This window comes from Dipodomys merriami, unplaced genomic scaffold (genome assembly GCF_024711535.1).
Source record: "Dipodomys merriami isolate MVZ:Mamm:240054 unplaced genomic scaffold, mDipMer1.0.p SCAF_103, whole genome shotgun sequence".
Classification (NCBI taxonomy): domain Eukaryota; kingdom Metazoa; phylum Chordata; class Mammalia; order Rodentia; family Heteromyidae; genus Dipodomys; species Dipodomys merriami.
In genome coordinates, this window is record NW_027202305.1 from 2,678,849 (window position 1) to 2,698,358 (window position 19,510).

Here is a 19,510-nt window from a genome sequence, read left to right on the forward strand (position 1 = left end):
AATTAGACCTGTAAGCTTTTCCATGCTAGGCAATCAAATCCAAGCACTTGCCCAGTTATGTCACATTATAAGAAGAAGAGAGAGAGACTCTTGGTAAACCTCTACAAATGTTCATCTTTCCTCGAAGGTGAGAATATTAAATAACACTTTGAATCCTGGAAGAACTACGTAGGGTGAAAATAAGCTAAAATTTTATTATATTTTATTTTTGTTGGTCATGGGGTTTGAGCTCAGGGCCTGGTCACTGTCCTTGAGCTCTTTCGCTCAAGGCTAGTGCTCTGACACTTTGAGACACAGAACCACTTGCAGTTTTCTAGTGTTTAATTGGAGATGAGTCTCACAGACTTTCCTGCCCAAGCTGGCTTAGAACAACAATTTTCAGCTCTCAGCCTCTTGAGTAGTTAAGATTACAAGCGTGAGCTACTGGCACCTGGTTCAATAAATTAATCTTTTAAAAAACCAGACTTAACCAAGAGCACATAGGCATTATCACTTTAATAACAACAATGTTGATTTTTAAGGAACAGCACATCAAGGAGAGCTATTTCAACGAAGCCTAAGGGTAAGAAACAAACACGGTGAGATCCAGGTTCAGGTTCACACACAACTGCTGTTAACCCTGACTTAAGGTCCGGGGAGAGGCTGTGGGCATCCTTCCATTTACAGCACAAAACTGATTCAAACGGGCACGAAACAGCAAACTGTATCACAGCAGGAGATGGAGGAGGAAACCGCGTTAGCCTAGAGGAAGCCCCTCTTCTCCTCCTCCTCCTCCTCAGCGGGTGAAGAGCCGGGGGTTCACGGAGGACTTCAGGAAAGCATTGCCTTTCTTCACAAGCATGGGTACGCCGGGGCCTGGGGAGAAAGGCCTGAGCCAGGCTGGCGGGGCAGGGCGGACCGTGGGCATAGATGAGGAGCTGGCTGCCCAGGGAGACGCGGGGCGCGGGCTGTGCGCTTAGCTGCGTGGATGTGATGTAGGGCGCAGGCTGTGCGCTTACCTGCGTGGTCGTGGAGCCACGACACCGCCTTCCTTTCCAGAAGGTGCCACTCATCTTTCAGGTCCCTGCAGTTTGCATGCAGCCAGAGCACGGCCAGCATTGTTGCCCAGTCTGAGCCGTCCACTTGCTGCGTGACAGACAGAGACCTGAGACTGCAGACCGGGCAGGGAGCCCCTAGAGGCCAGCCCCCACCCCAGCCTCCCCTGCCACACTGAGCCGGGTCCCTCCTCGCTCAGCTTCCGATGCCTGCTTGCCAGGCATAAAACCAGGTCCGGAGCCCAGAGCAACAGCCCACTGGATCTTAGGGTGAAGGTGCTTAAGTTTTAGACCCAGGGAAGTGAGTGGGACAGTACTAGAAAGGCCTAAAGTAATGTTCACTTCCTCCACCAGGAGGACTGGCTGGGAATAGAACCAGAGTGGAAGCGGGGATTTGCTTTCCCTTTGCCATCCATCACTCTGAACATGATTCCTACTGCCTGTCCTGCTAATTCCTTGTTCTTTCTGCTTTAACTTCAAAAACTTTTAAACTCTTCTTTGTTCGACACGGATTTCATTTATGCCTACCATGTCTTCTCCTATCTGAATGGCCCCCAATCCACTCTGAGCTTCTCTACTCACCTCACTCCCTCAAAGACTTTCCCCTGTGTTTTTCCTTTGACTCTTACCTCATCAGGGTAGGAAGTCTGCATGTCCTCGAAATTGAGACCAAGGACCTGAGCCAGAGCTCCGTCCAGGTTCCAAGAACCATCTGCATTTTGCAGATACACCAGGAACATAATTGAAGTCTCTCTGCGGACTTTGGGAAGAAGATAAAACGAGAAAGGATGGGTGATGACAGAGCTATTGCCTTCTCCGCACCCTGAGGTAAGCTGCTAATCCCAGGGACAGGCTGGAGCAGGAGCGCTGCAGAGACAAAGCCACCAGACAGCCTCTACAGCTGTCCTCCAAACCAGCGCGTGAAAGGGCCGTCCCTGGATCTAAGATCTAAACAAGGAAGGCAGCCCGGTTGTGCAGAGGTAAGGCCCCACCTGCATGCCGTCTGTGTAGGCAGAGAGAACAGATAGGCTGTGTTCAATGGAGCCACTGTCGGCTCCGGTGGGGTGATGGTTTCATGCACTGACTCTAAAAGCTGGACAAACCTCACCTGCAGCTACTGCACTTCAAGTCATTTCCCTCCTGGGAAGAGAAAGCTCTAGGACAGCAGAGCTGTGAAGATCAAGGGCAGATCAGTCCCCACAGATCAGAGAAGTGAACTTACAGCCCAACTCACTCTTATGGCCGCCTTTGGAGCTGGATGCCTGTGTGTTCTGGCTGAGAAAAGGAGCTTTCACCGCATCTAGAAGGGTGACAGAAAAGCCATCGTCCCTGGAGATGGCGGCACAGCGACCGTCGGGTCTCCAGCCCTGCAGGCCCACACTCACCGCAACTCTGGTAGGTCATGGTGGCACAGCAAGAGCGCTGGCGCCCGGGGTTACGCAACGAGGATGAAGTTGCTGCCAAGGCTGAAAAACCCCAGAGAGAGGTTGAGACAGGCTGCACCTGCTCTCCGTGGCAGGTGGCGACAATCAGGTCCGAGGCCTCCCGCCTCGCTCTTCTTCCCACAAGCCCTCTGACATTCCCATCACATACGAAGTGAAGCCCCCCACTTCCCGGACCTCTGTCCTTTTCTGTACAGTGTTCTGCTGTCCAGGGCTCCCCGTGCCCCACACCTGGCGGGACTGGGCTCACCTCTGCTGTAGCACTGGGCCCTGGCGGCGGTGGACGTGGAGAACAGCACGGGCCGCGGAACCTCCCTGTGCGCCATGGGCCCCTGGACCGGCTCGTTGAGCTCCTTGTTGATGGCGACAAACGCTGTGAAGGAACTCATGACCCCAGACTCCAGGCTCAGGTTCAGCACCTCAATCTTATTTCTGCCTATGGTCTCACGGAAGCCCAGGTCTTTGGTTTGGATTAAGGACTTTGCAGCAAGGCGATGAATGGTGAGGCTGAAAGGGAAAATTCCTGAGCTGTAGAGGAAGAGAAGAACCACTTGCCTGCCTCGGCCTTGGGAGCTATGCATAACGGAGAGGGAAGGCCAGAGCCGAAGAGAAAGCAGACCGGAACGGATTAGAAAAGAACACAGATTGTAGCAAAATGCTTGGGTTCCGGAATTTAATCAGAGGCGGGAAGAGAAAAGGGGGGGGGGGAGAAGAAAAGGGAGAATTCTTACTTGGCATCAGGCTTGGGTTGTAGCAAAAATGTCACCTTACTCTCGAAACTCTTGCCCTGCAGGGTGTACTTCAGGCATACCTCTCCTGTAGCCTCCGATGGCTACAAATAAGAGAAGAGCAGATGTGAGCAAAGGAGATGGCCCCGGGAAAACTCCCCCGCTCAGGGCCTGGAAATGCCCTGCCGGGAACCGGGCATCAAGGAAAGCCAGGACCGGAAGGGATGGGAACTCAGGGTAAACACTACCTGACAAGGACAAGGGCTCCCTGAGAGCCATTCAGTAATCAAATTGCCAGAGCAGTGAGAAGACAAGTAGACAGAAACGGGGGCTCACCGGCATCACCCCACTCAGCTGGGCATAAATGATTAACCTCTGACCCCTAAAGATGGTGGTCTGCTCGGGGGAAATCATGCTGGTGGACAGATCAGAAGGCAAATCCCAGCTCAGAGAGACGTCTTCTACCACAGACTGCAGAGACCGCTGCAGAGACCTGAGGGCCTGGGGCAGGAGAGGAGGAAGAAAGAAAACAAGACAGGCTGGTAAGAATACCAGCGATCATCTGGTGTCATTTGCAGGGAAATGGACGGACCTGAAACAAATCATGGTAAGTGATGTAAGCCAAGCTCAGAGAGACAAACGGCACGCATTTCCTCTCACAGGCAGAAGCTAGATTGAAATACCTGGGACATGACAAATGATACAGGACTCCAGGCCTTCACCCACTGTGAGACCAAAGGAGGATGTACTTAGGGGAGGGACACAAAGGCGCCAGGCCGCTGTGCCTCCGATCATATAAAACCAGCTCCAGGAAATGGAAACGAGAGGGTTTTTTTCCTTTTCTGCTGTGTTTGTTTTTTGTTTCTTTTTGTTCTATTTGTTCATTTATATATCTTTGGGAGGCACAGAAATGAAAGGACGAATGGTGAACAAACGCAACAGTGGTACTCTCTGGACACTATATTAAATATGAACTGTACAACTTGTAGGTAGGATGGGAGGGAAAAACTGGAGAGAGCAAAAAAAGAATAGCCATGATAGTTACTATTAACTAAGTATTTACAGTGCGTCAGGGGTATGTGATATAATGTGTTATGTTTGACCCTAAACCTTCTATTTGAATTAAGGATTTCTTTTGCTCTGCACATAGTAAAGCTAAAGCTGAAAGATTTAACATAAATGTGAATGAAGTGAATGTTTGGGAAACATTCCTCTAAAGAAGGAAATTATATAAACACCCAGTGAGAAAGAGGGTCTTGAAAAATACAACCAGAGATGATGTCTCTTTATGCATATTCATAAAAGTATCACTATCACCCTCTCCAGCCTCAGACTTGTTCCTTTTCCTTCATTCTGTATTGTTTCCATGGTGATGGGCTACAGTAATGAAGAGACACGGAGTCTCAAACCTGACACCAAAACTCAGTGTTCCCAGTTCTGGTTGTCGATGGAAGCCCCTCAAATTCTTGTCAGTATTTCGTCTTCCCTCTTGTAGCTACCAGGGCCGGTGCCACGGTACCGCTCCTCACCTTTGACTGCATTCTGTCCTTGCCCGTGATGAACTCGGCAGTGCCCCCTGACACCCGGGCAATGTTTTTTATTAAGCTGGTGGAGGCGCCTTCTCCAATACCAAATGAGAAACACCTGCAATTATTAAAAGAAAAAATTGAAAGGATGGAGATCAGAGACAGGCCCTCAAAAAGGGAATTACCAAATGAACACTCAGAGGTCTACACACAAAGAGAGAGATAGTATACTTTCTCAACCAAAAATACATTAGCACCATTTATTGAGCATCTGCTGGGACCCATGTAAAGAAATGCTATAAATAAGTGCTATGATTGCATGATCAAGAGTCTCCTAAGGAGAAGTCCTCTGCTTTATTTTTCAGGTGAAGATCTCAGGCCCCCAGTATGTTAGAAATCAGTCCAATATGGCTGTCCTATTAAATGGTAGAATGGGCATTGGAGCCCTGGTCTCTCTGACCACCAGGTTCTCCTGAGAACCCTGGGAAAGGTAGAAAGCATGGCCAGCACCACCCCCACACAGTCTTGGAAGCCTCTCTTCCCAGTCACCTGGATAACATAACGTTTGGTCGTACCTGTGCTTTTTGCTGTTGAACTTAACTTCTTTAATTACGCTAAAAGTCTCAGCAACTTCTCCATCAGTAAAGACAAAAACCTGCACAAAGAAAGACAATATTCAACAAGTGTATGTCTGATTCATTTTAAGGACATGGAACCTGAACTATCTAACTTAAGAGGCTCTAATGCCTCTTCAAACTATCATTGGATCCCTGTGTTCCATGTAGATGGAAAAGTACGTCACCTCTTTCTGCCTGATATTCAAACAGACCCTCCAGCCAGCCTGAAGAGGTCTTGGCTGCCCTGCCCAGATTGGCTTCCCAAGTAGAACCTATTGGACTGTTCAGTTTGTGTTTTTGCTCTTTGGCTTTTCTCGCACACATAACCAGAGTAGGTTTGGGTCTGTTCAGATCCCTGGATGTCTCCGCCCCTTCCAATTCCAGCTTCCCCTGAAAATTTAGACCCCAGCACAAAGGAATCATGGTCCCCGGCGTGCCCCTGAGGAGGAAGACCAGTGCCCGTTCTCATCATATCTCTTCGTGGTGTGAGAAAAGGCCGAATCCGACAGGGCCACGTTTCCACAGCCCAGCCAGGAGGCTCGGAGGCATGGATTCGTGCACCGAGTTTTCCCTCTTTCCACCTTGCTTTAGCTGTGACACGTCTCACCTGGAGCGGGTGGCCTGGGATGGGTCGCCCTCGGAACACGTTCTGCAGGGGTGTCAGGATCTCAGTGCCCCCGAGGTCCGCCGACATGAGCTTGACTCTCTCCACCGCCACCTCCATCGTCTTCTGAGTGTACCTCACACTCTCCCTGACAGACGCAAGCGCGCCGGGCAGGTGACGCCACCACGGCACCTGGCACCCCATGGCCGTGCCAGCTCTACACTCACCCATGCAAATAAGGATTCCTTTCTTTTACATGTTGTTATGGCAGGGGGGACTTCCCAGAAACTTACGGGAAGAACACCTCATAGGAAGAGCCAAATCCATAGATGTTGAAATAGCAGCCCATCGGCAGGCTCTTGAGCAGCAGGATCAGCGTCTCCTGAAGGGGAGCGGGAGAGGAGGCAACATGAGAGCCCGCGGGGACAGACAGATGCCCACAGGACCCTTGACCCTGACGACCCCCAGGGTGGCCTCCCCGCTGTCCTAGCTGCTGGAGGAGGCGTCCACGCGGCCCCACCGAACCCCTCGGACCCATCCCCACGTGAACACGGGACTCCCACGGCAGAGTGAGCATTGCTTTTACCTTGGCGGCGTCTATGCGCATTTGGGAGCGATTCTCTTTTCCCATGGGGCACTGCATGCTGCCCGAGCGATCCATGAGGAAGACGAACTCTCCACAGCTCCTCGAGGTCTCCACTTCTGGGATTTCGGGGTAGAAGCTCACCATGGCACACGGGTCCCCCATGAGGGTGTCTGAACACAGCACAGACCTCGGAGGTAAAGATTCCCAAAGACACCCCCCAAGCCCCTCTCCCTCCCCCCCCCACCCCCATCAATCAAAGTGGATTTGACTGGGGAAACCCCAGTCTAACTCCTGGTGTTCGATGATGCTGGTGATGTTTCCGCTTGCAGCAGCGGTGGGAAGTGGGATAGATTCCCGTGAAAGAGCAGAAGGGAGGTGGGGTTCGCAGGCAGGAGGGAACATGACAATTTGTGCCCTGTGTGCCAGTTCACCAGCAAGTTAGCAAGGGAAGGAATGTACTAGAAATCATATCCCAAGAGTGGCCCAAAGAAGGAGACACGTTCATCCGAAAAGGTAAGCCTTCCCTGCAAGTCACATGGGTGGGTAGTCATCACAGGGGTTCCACTGTAATCTGACCAAAAAGGTGGTGATCCTGAGCCTCAAACCAATGACAGAGCGGTCACGGGGCCCCACACCAACAGCCCCATCCACTTCATTTAGGCAGCTCCCTTGGAACCAATGAGCAACGTTAGGTCATAGGAGACAACTCTGTGCATCAGTTTCAAGCCACAGCTGCGGTTTGTGTTTGAGAAGCAAATGAAAGTTGAGTCTAGATATGAATCACTAGTCTAGAGACAGAAATTAAGTGATCAGGGCTCATTAGTGCTGATGATGGAAGAGAACACAGGCTTCTCCCACTCCCTATGCTTTCAGAGTTCGGCCAGCATGATAGTTCTGCCCTTTGGGGCTGGAATTCTGACAGGGAATGGACTCTGTTTAACTAGGGGCGTATCCATGGGACACGCCTAATCAAACGACTTTGACAGAAAACATGGGACAGCACATCAGTCAGAAAATGCCCTGGCGGGGCTCAGGTCTCTGGGTGTAGAATGGAAGGCAGCAGTTGGTACGTGTGGGTAGATGGCGGTTGTGCTGAGACGCAGCTGATTTTAATGAGAGCAGAACTCTGGAATAATCAGGCTGCCGTGAGACCTGTGTGAGTTCACGCACACCGGGTTCACGATGGGCACAGGATGTGTTTCTGTTCATGCACACCAGGTTCACGACGGGCACAGGATGTGTTTCTGTTCATGCACACTGGGTTCACAATGGGCACAGGATGTGTTTCTGTTCATGCACACCGGGTTCACAATGGGCACAGGATGTGTTTCTGTTCATGCACACCGGGTTCACAATGGGCACAGGATGTGTTTCTGTTCATGCACACCGGGTTCACAATGGGCACAGGATGTGTTTCTGTTCACGCACACTGGGTTCACAACAGGCACAGGATGTGTTTCTGTTCATGCACACCGGGTTCACGATGGGCACAGGATGTGTTTCTGTTCACGCACACCGGGTTCACGATGGGCACAGGATGTGTTTCTGTTCACGCACACCGGGTTCACGATGGGCACAGGATGTGTTTCTGTTCATGCACACTGGGTTCACAATGGGCACAGGATGTGTTTCTGTTCATGCACACCGGGTTCACGATGGGCACAGGATGTGTTTCTGTTCACGCACACCGGGTTCACAATGGGCACAGGATGTGTTTCTGTTCTGCAGTTCTTTTAGGCAGACTCCGTGCCCTCAGGCTCTGTTCTTCCATCTCAGCCCCAGGACCTCCCCAGACTCAGCCCTGCTGGCAGGAACCCAGGGGCACTTGCCACTATGATTACCCATGCTGTGCTCTCGTTCAGGGACTCAGGTGAGGGCTCTACTCAGACCCAGCCCCACCTGATGCTGCGGAAATCACCATACTGAACGGTGAACTTGAGGAAGGAGGTACCTGGCTTGGCCTCTGCCCCGCCCAGCTCCACAGCCACGCGGGGGCTGTGCACCTCCGAGTAATAGATCAGGAGCTCCACATCGCGATCGAACCTGTGCCCTTCTGCCAAGGAGACCTGCGTGGGGGCCAGCAAAGGGCGGGGTCAGAGCTGGGCCAGGGCTTCTCCCGGGATTGGCACGAGGTGGCTCACTGCCAACAGGGAAAGCCAGGAAGATCCAGGAAGGGCTGGGCAAGCACCCGGCCCAGAATGTGAGGACCCACCACTACCTGAGCGCGGGTCTTGTCCTGGCCAAGGAACAGGATGGGGCTCAGGGCGCAGTTGGACTGGACCCGCTGGATGCCGAGCTGGGAGCTGAGTGTGGCACACATGCTCAGCGTGTAGGGCAGCTGCTCCAGGGGCGTGAGCGGGGTCTTCAGGTCCAGGCTGCTGTCCGCAGGCAGAGCTGCAAAGCGGACCTCCGTGCTGGTCAGCCTGCCAGCGTTACTGTTACCGTGAGACCCCGCGGCAGCCCGGGCAGGGGCTCTCACCTGACAGGTGGTATCTGGGGTTGAGGATGGTGGGGAGCACGTAGCGCAGGGCCCCGTCTGCCTCCAGGGGCAGCTCCTGGACGTACCGCAGGGTGAGGGCCACCCTGGAGCCCGGCTGCAGGTTCCCCACGTTGCAGCGGAACACGTCCCGGGAGCAGGCGTCCTCCTCCAGCAAATACGCCTGGAAGCCCTGGGCCAGGGCCTCCTCGTACTTTTTCTGGGCCTTGGGAGAGCAGGAAGACAGAGGCTAAGGACAAGTGCAGAGCACGGCCTACAGACCCCATTGTAGTCCAGAGCACCACACAGCCCTGACCCCGTCATAGTCCAGAGCACCACACGGCCCTGACCCCATCATAGTCCAGAGCACCACACGGCCCTGACACCGTCATAGTCCAGAGCACCACACGGCCCTGAGCAGCAGAGCATGGCCTACAGACCCCATCATAGTCCAGAGCGCCACACAGCCCTGACCCCGTCATAGTCCAGAGCACCACACGGCCCTGAGCAGTGAGAGGCATGCCATGGCCCTCTGGATTTCACAGGTCCGCTTCAGATGCCTCTAATTGAGTCCCCTTACCCCTCTACTGGTATTCTTCGTGTATTATTATTAATTATTATTATTATTATTATTTCTCTTTTAGGCAAGCAATAAAAGAGGTGGCCATTGGCCATTGGCAAGGCTGGGTTTCATGGCACTCTGAAGAGTGTGTCTTCAGGAAATAAGAAGTGAGGAGGGAACGGGTCCCCCTCATTACCTTCATCTTGTCCTGCAATTCCGCCACAATCTTCTTCTCATCCACGAGCGCCTCGAAGCTGTAGACAGCAGAGTCTTCATCCATGGGGAAGACAAAGAAGGCCTCCAGAGGGACTTTCTCCTCGTTTTCATAGTTCAGGGTTGCAGACACGCCGGCCACGAACTCATGGATGGATAAGTCCACAGAGATGCTCTTCAGTGCCACTGAGGCGAGATCAGGTAACGGAGCTCAGCAAGCTTTCCTATACTGCCATCCATAACCCAGGGACTTTGCTAAGCACCCCAGAGACGGGGTGAGGAGGTGTCGCCGGGCAGGCTTACCTGGCTTGTTCTGACCAGCGAGTAGGCCACTGGCACGCACCATGGTGGAATGAAGTGTCTGTGGGAAAGACTCATTGTGAACAGAGGGCCCCACTGAACATGGTCCAGCAAACACAGCACCTTAAGTGCATATCTCCAGCAGAAGAACACATCCAGTGGGGTACCCTGCAGCTAGAAAGAGGAAAGGCAGAGAGAAGTGGGCAAAGCTGCCAACAGGAAGGCTCCTTTCAAACGCCCACCAGGGCCATAAGACTTACCAAGCTCTGCCCCACAGGAAACTGTTCAGACACTTCAGGGCTGCCTCACATACCCAGCCCACCTTTCCAAAAGTATGTTTACTCTTGGGCATGTATCCAAAAGATCACAATTAAAGATACAGTAAAGCCACATACACAGCCATGTTCATTGCTGCACTATTCACCATAGCCAAGTTATGATACATATAGAGATGTCTTTTATAGAGAGATACATATACACACCTATACATATGAACATATATAGAAAGAGAACACTTTCTTGATCTATGTATATGCATATGTACAAGAAAATGTTATGGATGGATGGATGGATGGATGGATGGACAGACAACAGATAGATGTCACATTCTGACAGTAGCACCAAGCAAGCACAGGAGCAGTTAAAGCTCCAGAAGAGATGGAATAGGCTTCCACCTCATTCATACGAGGGCAGGCAGAGGAGGCTAGGGCTGGGGAAGGAGAGAGTCTCGTCACACCTGCAGGAAGCTTCAAGCAGGAGGCACACACATGAGCAAAAAGCAGAAGGGTTGCATCAGGCAAGCAAAGCTCCCAGGCTGCAGTACTGCCCAAGGTTGACAAGCAGAAGACAGAAGCAGACCTGGGTCCCCTACAGAATCTATGTGCAGAGGAAATGCGCTATGCTGCGCCCTCTTCCCTGCGATTCCCGGTATACACAGCACTATTTGGGGGAAAGGATTACTTCTGTCTCTCTGGATGGAATCTCAGAAAGATTCCTGCCGGGAGAGAGCGGCCCTGGGGGACACCAAGGAGAGGCCTTGAATTCGAGGCAGTGGTGTAGATGGAGGACAGAGCCAAGGGTTTCTTTGGGAGGGAACCTGCAGAAGTGGAGACATGAGATGGGGGGAGAGGGAGGGAGGAAGGGGGAGGGGGGGAGAAGGGTGGTGCAGGCAGCCACACCCAGCAGCCTGTTGCCGGGCAGGAGCCACGGAGGAGATTTAGGATGACTGTGGCATTTTCAGCCCTGAAGTTTTCACTTCCCGGGTATTTACAAAAAGGACAGGGTGAGTCCCACATCCGTGCATGGAGGGACTGGGCGCTACACCCACTGGGTCTGCATGATGACCGAAAGCCTCACTTCCATGGGACAAACCCTAGAAAAAAAATTGAGACCAGAGCCTTGAGGAAGAAGAGGTGGCAGTCAGGAATGGGGAGACAGACAGACAGCGGTCAGAAGGGATTACACACCGATGGCTAAACGCCCTGTGCTCACACCCATTCACCACCACCCAAGACTGCAGAAATCATCAAGGGTCACAAACCAGGGCTCCGGCAGGCTCGCAGTCAGAGCAGCCCCCCAAATCCACAGGCCGGCGCTGGGGAGGCGGTGGGGGGAGCCCCTGGCCGGCGGACGGACGCACACGGCCTGGGAGCTGGACTCTGCTCACTGCCCCCTCTGCAGCCTCGGCTCTGAGTCACCAACCCCAAGCTGCAGCCAGCCAGGCCCGCCCCTTCCAGGGACCAGTTACAATGCAGTGGTCTATCTGGCTAAGGGACCGAGGGAAAATTCTTAAGCAGATACTCAAACATCTGCTTTGGAAGGAAAAAAAAATGTCTTTAAGTTGAGCACCTGTTTATTTTCCTTCACTCTGGCCCCAGCAAAGTTCCGATTAGATGATAGACGGAAGAGATCTGGGTATCAGATGAAAATGCTAGAACCACATCCTTCTGAATCAGTCTTAATGACCAAAGCTGTCTTTGTGAAAATTCCTGCTATAGAGCCTTATGGGCTCTCTATCATCACCCCCTCACCTCTGACTTGAGACTTGGGTCCCTAGGTCATCCCCAGGGGCAGGCAGTGCACACACTTCTGCTCTCGTGTGAAAGCATCCAGGTACAAAACACCCAGCTTTCCTGGCATGGCCACTTGTGAGCTTCTCACCAGGCTAATAAGCTGAGTGCTATGGATAACACACACACACACACACACACACACACACTTACTGGATAGATTCTATAAATGCATGTGGGGGGGGTGGGTATAGCCAGATGTGGATGTTCACACTTATAGTCCCAGCTACTCAGAAGGCAGAGGGAGGAGGACTGTGATTTCAACACCAGTCCCGGTAACGTGAAGGTGACCCCAACTCAAAATACAAAAGACGTAGCTATTTGGGAGGCTAAGATCAAGTGATCATGGTTTCAAGGTCAGCTGGAGCAAAAAGTTGGGGAGACTCCATTGCCACTGGGCCTGGTGATACCTGCCAGTTTATCCAGGAGACGGCAGGCACAGAGGCTGGTACAGTGGTGCATGCCTGTCATCCCCAGAGATGCTGGAAGCACGTGGGAGAATCACAGCCCAGGCTGCACCAGACAGAGAGAGAGATACTGCCTGGGGGAAAAATGTGTAAAAGGACAGGAAGCATGGTTCAAGTGGTAGAGCATCTGCCTCGCAAGCAAGTGTGAAAGAATTACATAGAGATTAGACAGATGATACATAGACAGACAGACAGACAGCTGTGCTTGGAGTGTTACTCAGGGGTAGAGCACTGGCCAGACAAGGGCAGAGCATAGTACAGACACAAATGAACATGAAAGCATGGCTGTGGGTCTCCACTATCAAACAGGACAGACCTTTCTCAGTGGCCTCAGCTGTGTTTGTGGGGTGTGGGCCACACAGCTGGGTCTGCTCACACGAGTGCCACTACATAGCACATTCGCAGCGAGGCTTCTGAGCCTATGAAATCACTGGACCAGTGGTGTCTTTCAGCCCCTCAGTGCCTGACTTATCTACTTGGTTCACCTCTGGGTGCCTCAGAATTGTCCATAATTTGTTTTGTCTCTGTGAACATCTTCCTGCTGCCTGGAACCTCTTACCTACTCTAACTAGAACATTCCCTTCAGACTGACTCTCTCCCATGATACACCGAAGCACGATACTGCTTAAACTGGATAGACGTTTCCTGAACTTCTAATACAGAAATCGTAGCCTCAAGGTGACCTGTGCACCCCTGGATGATCTCCTTTGGTGCCCCATGCCCTGCTGTGTGTGCCTGGTATCTCCCTTCTTGGTTGTTTTTCTTGGCTAGTCAGAGATGTTTGAACGTTAGTTGGAAAATACTGAGTTGTGAACACGTAAATTAATAAGTGAATGAATGAACAACTACTGCACTCAAAAAAAAAAAAAAAAAAAAAAAGAATTTGGTTTCACATGCCTCTTCCCAGAATTTTTATCAAGTATTCAGGAGACAACACGGAGCAACAAGAAACACCCAGAAGTCTAAGATAGATGCATCAAGTGATAGGTCCAAATGCTCCAGGGGCTCCCCACATCTTCGGCCCTTTCTCGTGGCCGCCATTCTCTTCCCGTCCTGTCTCTGCTCCCCTCTAACCACAAGGGCCACATTAGAAAAGAAATTAGGTTCTCTCTTGAGCTCAGGCCTGCAGGAGTCCAGCCTGCAGGGAAGGAGCCCTCCAAAGCCCGCGTGCTGAGGGTCTTCCACGACCTTCTCCACCAAGGTCCTGGGAGCGGCACCATGCACACCGTCCCCAGACCAGTTAGTACCAGGGCCACACTACCCTCAGTGGCTCTAGTCACTCTTGCTGACTCTCAAGCCAGCCTTGTTAGTACTGCGTAGGCACATTTGAACAATTTGTTCACAAACACAGCACCACACAAAAAACAAAGTTTAAAGTGAACACTTAGATATGTAATGTAAGTGTCAAATTGGCCTTTTTTCGGGCTAAAAGTGTAATTTTATTTAGATGTTACTTGTACATAATCTAGAGTAAGATATACAAACGGATAAAAATTGTTTGACAGTATTAATAGCACTTCAAATTCAATTTACAACTGCATTGACAATACTGCAGGGTGACAGGTACTCGACTGAAAAAACTAAAATCACTTGCTCCTTTGGCCGATACATTCCCACTAGTCTTCAACGGATAAAATGCATTATGTATCTCAATTGCAAATATTACCAAACTCTCACAACCTAGTCACTTGATGCTCATAAAAAAATTTATGGGAATGAAAGCATGAATTTCCCAATAGCATTCTTAGTCAAAAAAACCTGGAGTGCACCTGTTTCTCATGGTTTGGGGCTAACAGTGCCATCACCCAGGCTCTGCACCCTGCTACACAGGAGTGCCACCCTCCCCTGCCAGAGTCGACGTCGGGGGAGAGGATGTCAGCGCCCAGCTAAAATACATTCAGAGCAAAGCAGCCCAGGGTAATTTAAACAACCTTTTAATTTGTAACTATGTAATATCAGCAGAAATCAAACATGCCTGCTCTTAAAAATGATTTTCATTTATTTTGATACACAGTTTTTGAAAATGAAAACTAAAACTTCAGACTTCAATTTGTTCTTTTTTGTGCAATATCAAAATCTGGATTGAAATTTCAGGTGAAATCCAATGTGCTGAAAAAGATATTCTAAAAATAATGTAACTGGAATTCTAGTAATGTCCCATTCTTTTAAAGGTTATAGAACAACAAGGGGCAAAGACTTCTCCCTAAACATAAAACCAAATTTAAAATAACTTGATGAAAACTATGGACAGACAACTAATGATTACTAGGATCATGAATATTTATGACTAAAGTGCCACTAATTTTATTATAATAAGGTATAAAAATAAAAAGAATTTTGTATGCAAAGAAATTATAATTATCTCCAATATATTTGTCTAATCTAGTCTCTCTCTCCCTCCTTCCCTCCTTCTATCCCTCTCTTTTCTCTCTCCTCTCTCTCTTCTCTCTCTGTCTCTCTCTCCCTGTCTCTCTCTCTCTCCTCTCTCTGTCTCTGTCTCTGTCTCTCTCTTTCTGTCTGTCTGTTTGTCTGTCTGTCTGTCTGTCTGTCTGTCTGTCTGTCTGTCTCTCTCTCTCTCTCTCTCTCTCTCTCTCTCTCTCTCTCTCTCTCTCTCTCTCTCTCTCTCTCTCTCTCTCTTCTCTCTCTCTTCAAATTGTACCAAGTAGTTAATTTTACTCCTGCTTAATAAGGCTTCTGACTTTGGGGATTAATACATCAATACCCACAGGGAGACCAAGATGATTTAAAATCTCCTGTTTGTGAAATTATTGCAGTTCCTGGAGAAAACAGGACACAATTTCAGAGCTGCTGAAGTTCACCCAGATGAGTGGCAGCATTCTGCTTGACACCAAGGGAAGAGGAGAGGAGCTGCAGAGCCCCTGCGGGCAGCAGTGGGACCAGGCTCTAGCCCGGGAGCATCCCTCCTTCTGCAAGGAAGAAAGGAGAGCAACGCTCAGGAGAAGCAGCCGCCAGGCGCTCGTCTGCCACGTAAGTACCCAGGTTGTACAATGGATTGTACAGGTTGTAGAATGGATGTACAAAATGGTATAGATGAGAGAAGACAGACAGACAACAGACAGATAGATGCCTACACACACACATTCACACCTGTGTGGACAGGTACAGAGGTGGATAGAGAGATAGGTAAGAGATACAGGAGGGATAGAGAGACAAACAGAGAAACAGAGACAAGTGGAGTCTGGTCTTAGACCAGATTGATAGGTTGATATGTAATTTACAGATGTCTGGCAAGTTGAGAAACATAAACAAGCAGGAAAAGATCACAACTTTTCAGAACATGGCACTAGGAAAGGATTCTTTGCTACCACAACCCCTGAGTCCCCCTGCAACAAATCCAGGTTGTTGAGCGTGGATCTGATTGGAGAGGCACAGATGGTGCATCCCGAAGCTCAGCCTAGCAGGTCCTGCTCTCCCCTGAATTCTGGGACTCCACAGGAGGAAGTTAGAGAGTGTTCACCACCAAAAGACTTTTTCCTTGGCCACTGTCTCATAACTAGGACACTGTGAGGAGACCCTGTAGCTCTTGTATTTGTGGCTTCTCTAACCATAGATGGAGAATTAAGGGCAACAGATTGGGGGAAGATGAGGAACGGGTTGCAGCCCTTCGTGTTCTGCAGACACAGTCTTTGACTTGGCCTGCTAGCATTCCAAAGGAGCATTCCCAGCAGGTGCAATCAGAGGGTATCAGGAAGGAAAGTCAGGACACCCCAGGGGTCATGGGGGAGCTGGCCCTTGAGCGCCCTCTGTGGTTGGACGCTGCACTGCAGGGAGATTCGGGTCCAGCTGTCAGCAAGCCTGCAGGGAAGGACCAGTCTCCAGGAAGCCAGCACTGTGCGCACAGCCAGGTGTCTTCCTGCTCTTCCACGCACTTCCCTCAACGCTGCCAGTTGCCACACGTCTCCAACCTAACCCCCCATTTCTCCCTCCACCTGGGCGAGAGCCGTCCTTCCGGGAAGATGAGGAATCAGTCGTGGGTGAGCGAGTTCCTGCTGCTGGGCATCCCGGGTGCAGAGGGCCAGGACGGTGCTCTGCTGCTGCTCCTGGCCGCCGTGTACACCTGCGCCCTCCTGGGCAACGCGCTGCTGCTCGCGGCCGTGGCCTCCTCGCCCCGGCTCCACACCCCCATGTACTTTTTCCTGGGAAACCTGTCCATCTTCGACCTGGGTTTCTCTTCCACCACCATCCCCAAGATGCTGGCCTACCTGTCCGGGCGGAGCCGCGCCATCTCCTTCCGGGGCTGCGCCACCCAGCTCTTCTTCTACCACTGCCTGGGCTGCACCGAGTGCTTCCTGTACACCGTGATGGCCTACGACCGCTTCGTGGCCGTCTGCCACCCGCTGCGCTACACGGCCATCATGAGCCCCCGGCCGTGCGCCGCCCTGGCCACCGGGACCTGGGTGGGTGGCTGCGTGCACGCCACGCTGCTCACCTCCCTCACCTTCCGGCTGCCCTACTGTGGCTCCCGAGAGGTGAGCTACTACTTCTGTGACATCCCCGCCGTGCTGCCGCTGGCCTGCGGGGACCCGGCCCTGGCTCAGAGGGTCAGCTTCACCAACGTGGGCCTGCTGTCCCTCATCTGCTTCTCTCTCATCCTCTGCTCCTACACTCGCATTGGCATCGCCATAGCCAAGATTCGCTCCACCGAGGGCAGGCAGCGGGCCTTCTCCACCTGCAGCGCCCACATCACCGCCATTGCCTGTGCCTATGGCCCCGTCATCATCATCTACCTGCAGCCCGACCCCAGTCCTCTGCTGGGGGCCATAGTGCAGATCCTGAACAATCTGGTGACTCCCGCGTTGAATCCACTCATCTACAGCCTGAGGAATAAGGATGTGAAATCAGCCCTGAGCAGCCTCCTTCCCCGGAGAAGCCTGGTCCTGGGAAAGAAGTGAAACAACCAAAGCTCTGCTGGACAAAGCGCAGATCGCCCCCGATGGCAGGACTTCACCTTGCCTTCCAGGACATATGGAAAGAAAATGTATTAAGCTTCAGTTTCCTATTTTTACTGTTTATAAATATACCCATGTGGTTTTCAAATTCCTCTGTGCTTTATTATGAAATGGAAAGTTTCTCAAAGGTATTTACACTGATTGTGTTCAGATTTTCAGTTTGCCTGCATTTTGGTTGAGAGATGAGGCCCTGTGTGCAATTCTCTCTAGTGGTGTAATTTTTTTCTCTCTCTGTCTGTCTATCTATCTCTTTCTCTCTCTCTAATTTATTGTAAAGGTGAAGTACAGATGGACTACAGTTACATAATTCAGGTAATGAGTACATGTCCATTTGAACAGTGTCATCCCCTCCCTCATTCTTTCCCAGTTTTTCCCTTCCCTACTCTGCCTCCCTCCAGTGTTCTTTAGTTCATTTCCAACACCATGTCTAGTAGGTCTCTGTTGAATTGGTTTACCCTTTGTCCCACCATTTCTGTGCTCTCCTTTCCCTTCCTCAAATCAGATAAACATATATAAGAAAAAAGAGTACAGAAATCATAAATAGCAACAGAAGGGACTAAACCAAAGGAAAAAAGAAAGAAGAAAAGAAAGACAAAGACCAAAAAACCCCCACAAACAGTATATTTGTTTAAAAAGCCTTTCATTCCTTGGAGTTCATTTCAATAAACATCATTTTATATGATATTATGCATGTAGCTATTAAGCTCTTGAGATACTCTTCTAAGAATGTCCTTCTCTGTTCTCATTGTGTGAATGTTTACATTGCTGTTTAAATAACCATGTTCAAATGTAATTATTTGTCATTTACTGTCCATTGGGTTTACTTGCAGATTTACAGGTGCATTCTAGTTATTACAGTGAGGGAAAACATGCAGCCTATATTTGCTTTGGTCTTGCTTAGTTCACTTAGTATAGTTTTTTCCAATTTTTTCCACTTCCTAAAAAATGAGACACTAAAGCCACCAGTACAACCATAATCATTGGAGTATTGTTTAACATAGCTAAGATGCCCCTCCGTGGACAAATGGATCAAAGAAATGTGGCATATATACAAAAATGCAATTTTCTGTTTCCATCAGAAAGAATGATAGTTTTCATTTTGTATTGAAACATTTTTATTAGCATATATAGGTTGTACATGAGACTTCCATTGTGGCATTTCCATATATATTTATAGTGTCTTCAGATTAAGCTTACCATCTCCATCTTTCCCTTGACCTTTCCCCACTTCTTAAACAATTTCTACAGGTTTCCATATTTTATTTTCATACATGAATGCACAGTACTTCAGCCATATCTGCCGTCTGTGCTCACCCTCCCCACTCCCAGTAGAACCCACACAGCCAGGACCTGCCTCATTTTCCTGTCACTCTTAGTGTCCAATGTATGTTAATCACTCAAGGGTTTCCACAGTGGGTCCTCAGGCACTCCATAGTGTCATTTCATCAGTTAAACCTCCTCCAATGGGCTCTCTGTCCCCATCCCTGTGTTACTCAACAGCTTGTTGAGAGAAAACGCAACAGTGAGTTTTCCTATGTACTCTTCATACACAGGTGAGATGTATCTTAATATTAGTCATTCTCCTTCATTTTCTTTACCTTTCCCTCAATCCTATCAATCAGCTGTACTGTTGTGATATATATATATATATATATATATATATATATATGTATATATAATCGTGTATTAATTTATGTAAATATCTTTGTACATGTTGGCATCTTAGGAATTGCTTCTGCATACCAGACAGTACACATTTATTCTGAGGCTTTGTGGATTCTTTTCAAGCATCACTATCACCCTGAGACATTTCTTAGTTATTAAATCTTGGAGAGGATTAAAAGAACACACCAGGTCCAGGATCGACTCAGAACAATGCTGTGCTCTACATAGTGCTCAGTCAGGACAGACTTGCT

At 50.0% G+C, this 19,510-nt stretch overlaps 2 protein-coding genes across 4 annotated transcripts; one reads left to right on the forward strand and one right to left on the reverse strand.

Annotated features, from left to right (window-relative positions):
* Positions 1-488: 488 nt before the first annotated feature.
* LOC138809496 (von Willebrand factor A domain-containing protein 5A-like) lies at positions 489-11,741 on the reverse strand. Of its 3 annotated transcripts, none has more exons than XM_069996081.1 (19): positions 11,629-11,741; positions 10,092-10,149; positions 9,772-9,974; positions 9,017-9,239; positions 8,756-8,931; positions 8,489-8,603; positions 6,538-6,707; positions 6,245-6,333; positions 5,955-6,099; positions 5,306-5,385; positions 4,734-4,848; positions 3,541-3,705; positions 3,208-3,308; positions 2,727-2,983; positions 2,420-2,500; positions 2,269-2,334; positions 1,664-1,794; positions 999-1,125; positions 489-879 (listed from the first exon to the last, which is right to left on the reverse strand). In XM_069996081.1, exons 2-19 carry the CDS (start codon positions 10,132-10,134, stop codon positions 776-778), a joined length of 2,391 nt encoding a protein of 796 aa, XP_069852182.1. In that variant the 5' UTR covers positions 10,135-10,149; positions 11,629-11,741; the 3' UTR covers positions 489-775. The 3 variants fall into 3 exon arrangements, with proteins under 3 accessions (XP_069852182.1, XP_069852190.1, XP_069852172.1); XM_069996089.1 differs by having other exon boundaries at positions 489-855; positions 2,257-2,334; XM_069996071.1 differs by having other exon boundaries at positions 2,257-2,334.
* A 4,860-nt stretch (positions 11,742-16,601) lies between these two features.
* LOC138809511 (putative olfactory receptor 10D4) lies at positions 16,602-17,537 on the forward strand. Its single transcript, XM_069996100.1, has one exon. The coding sequence runs from the start codon at positions 16,602-16,604 to the stop codon at positions 17,535-17,537; it is 936 nt and encodes a 311-aa protein (XP_069852201.1).
* The last annotated feature ends 1,973 nt before the right edge of the window (positions 17,538-19,510 follow it).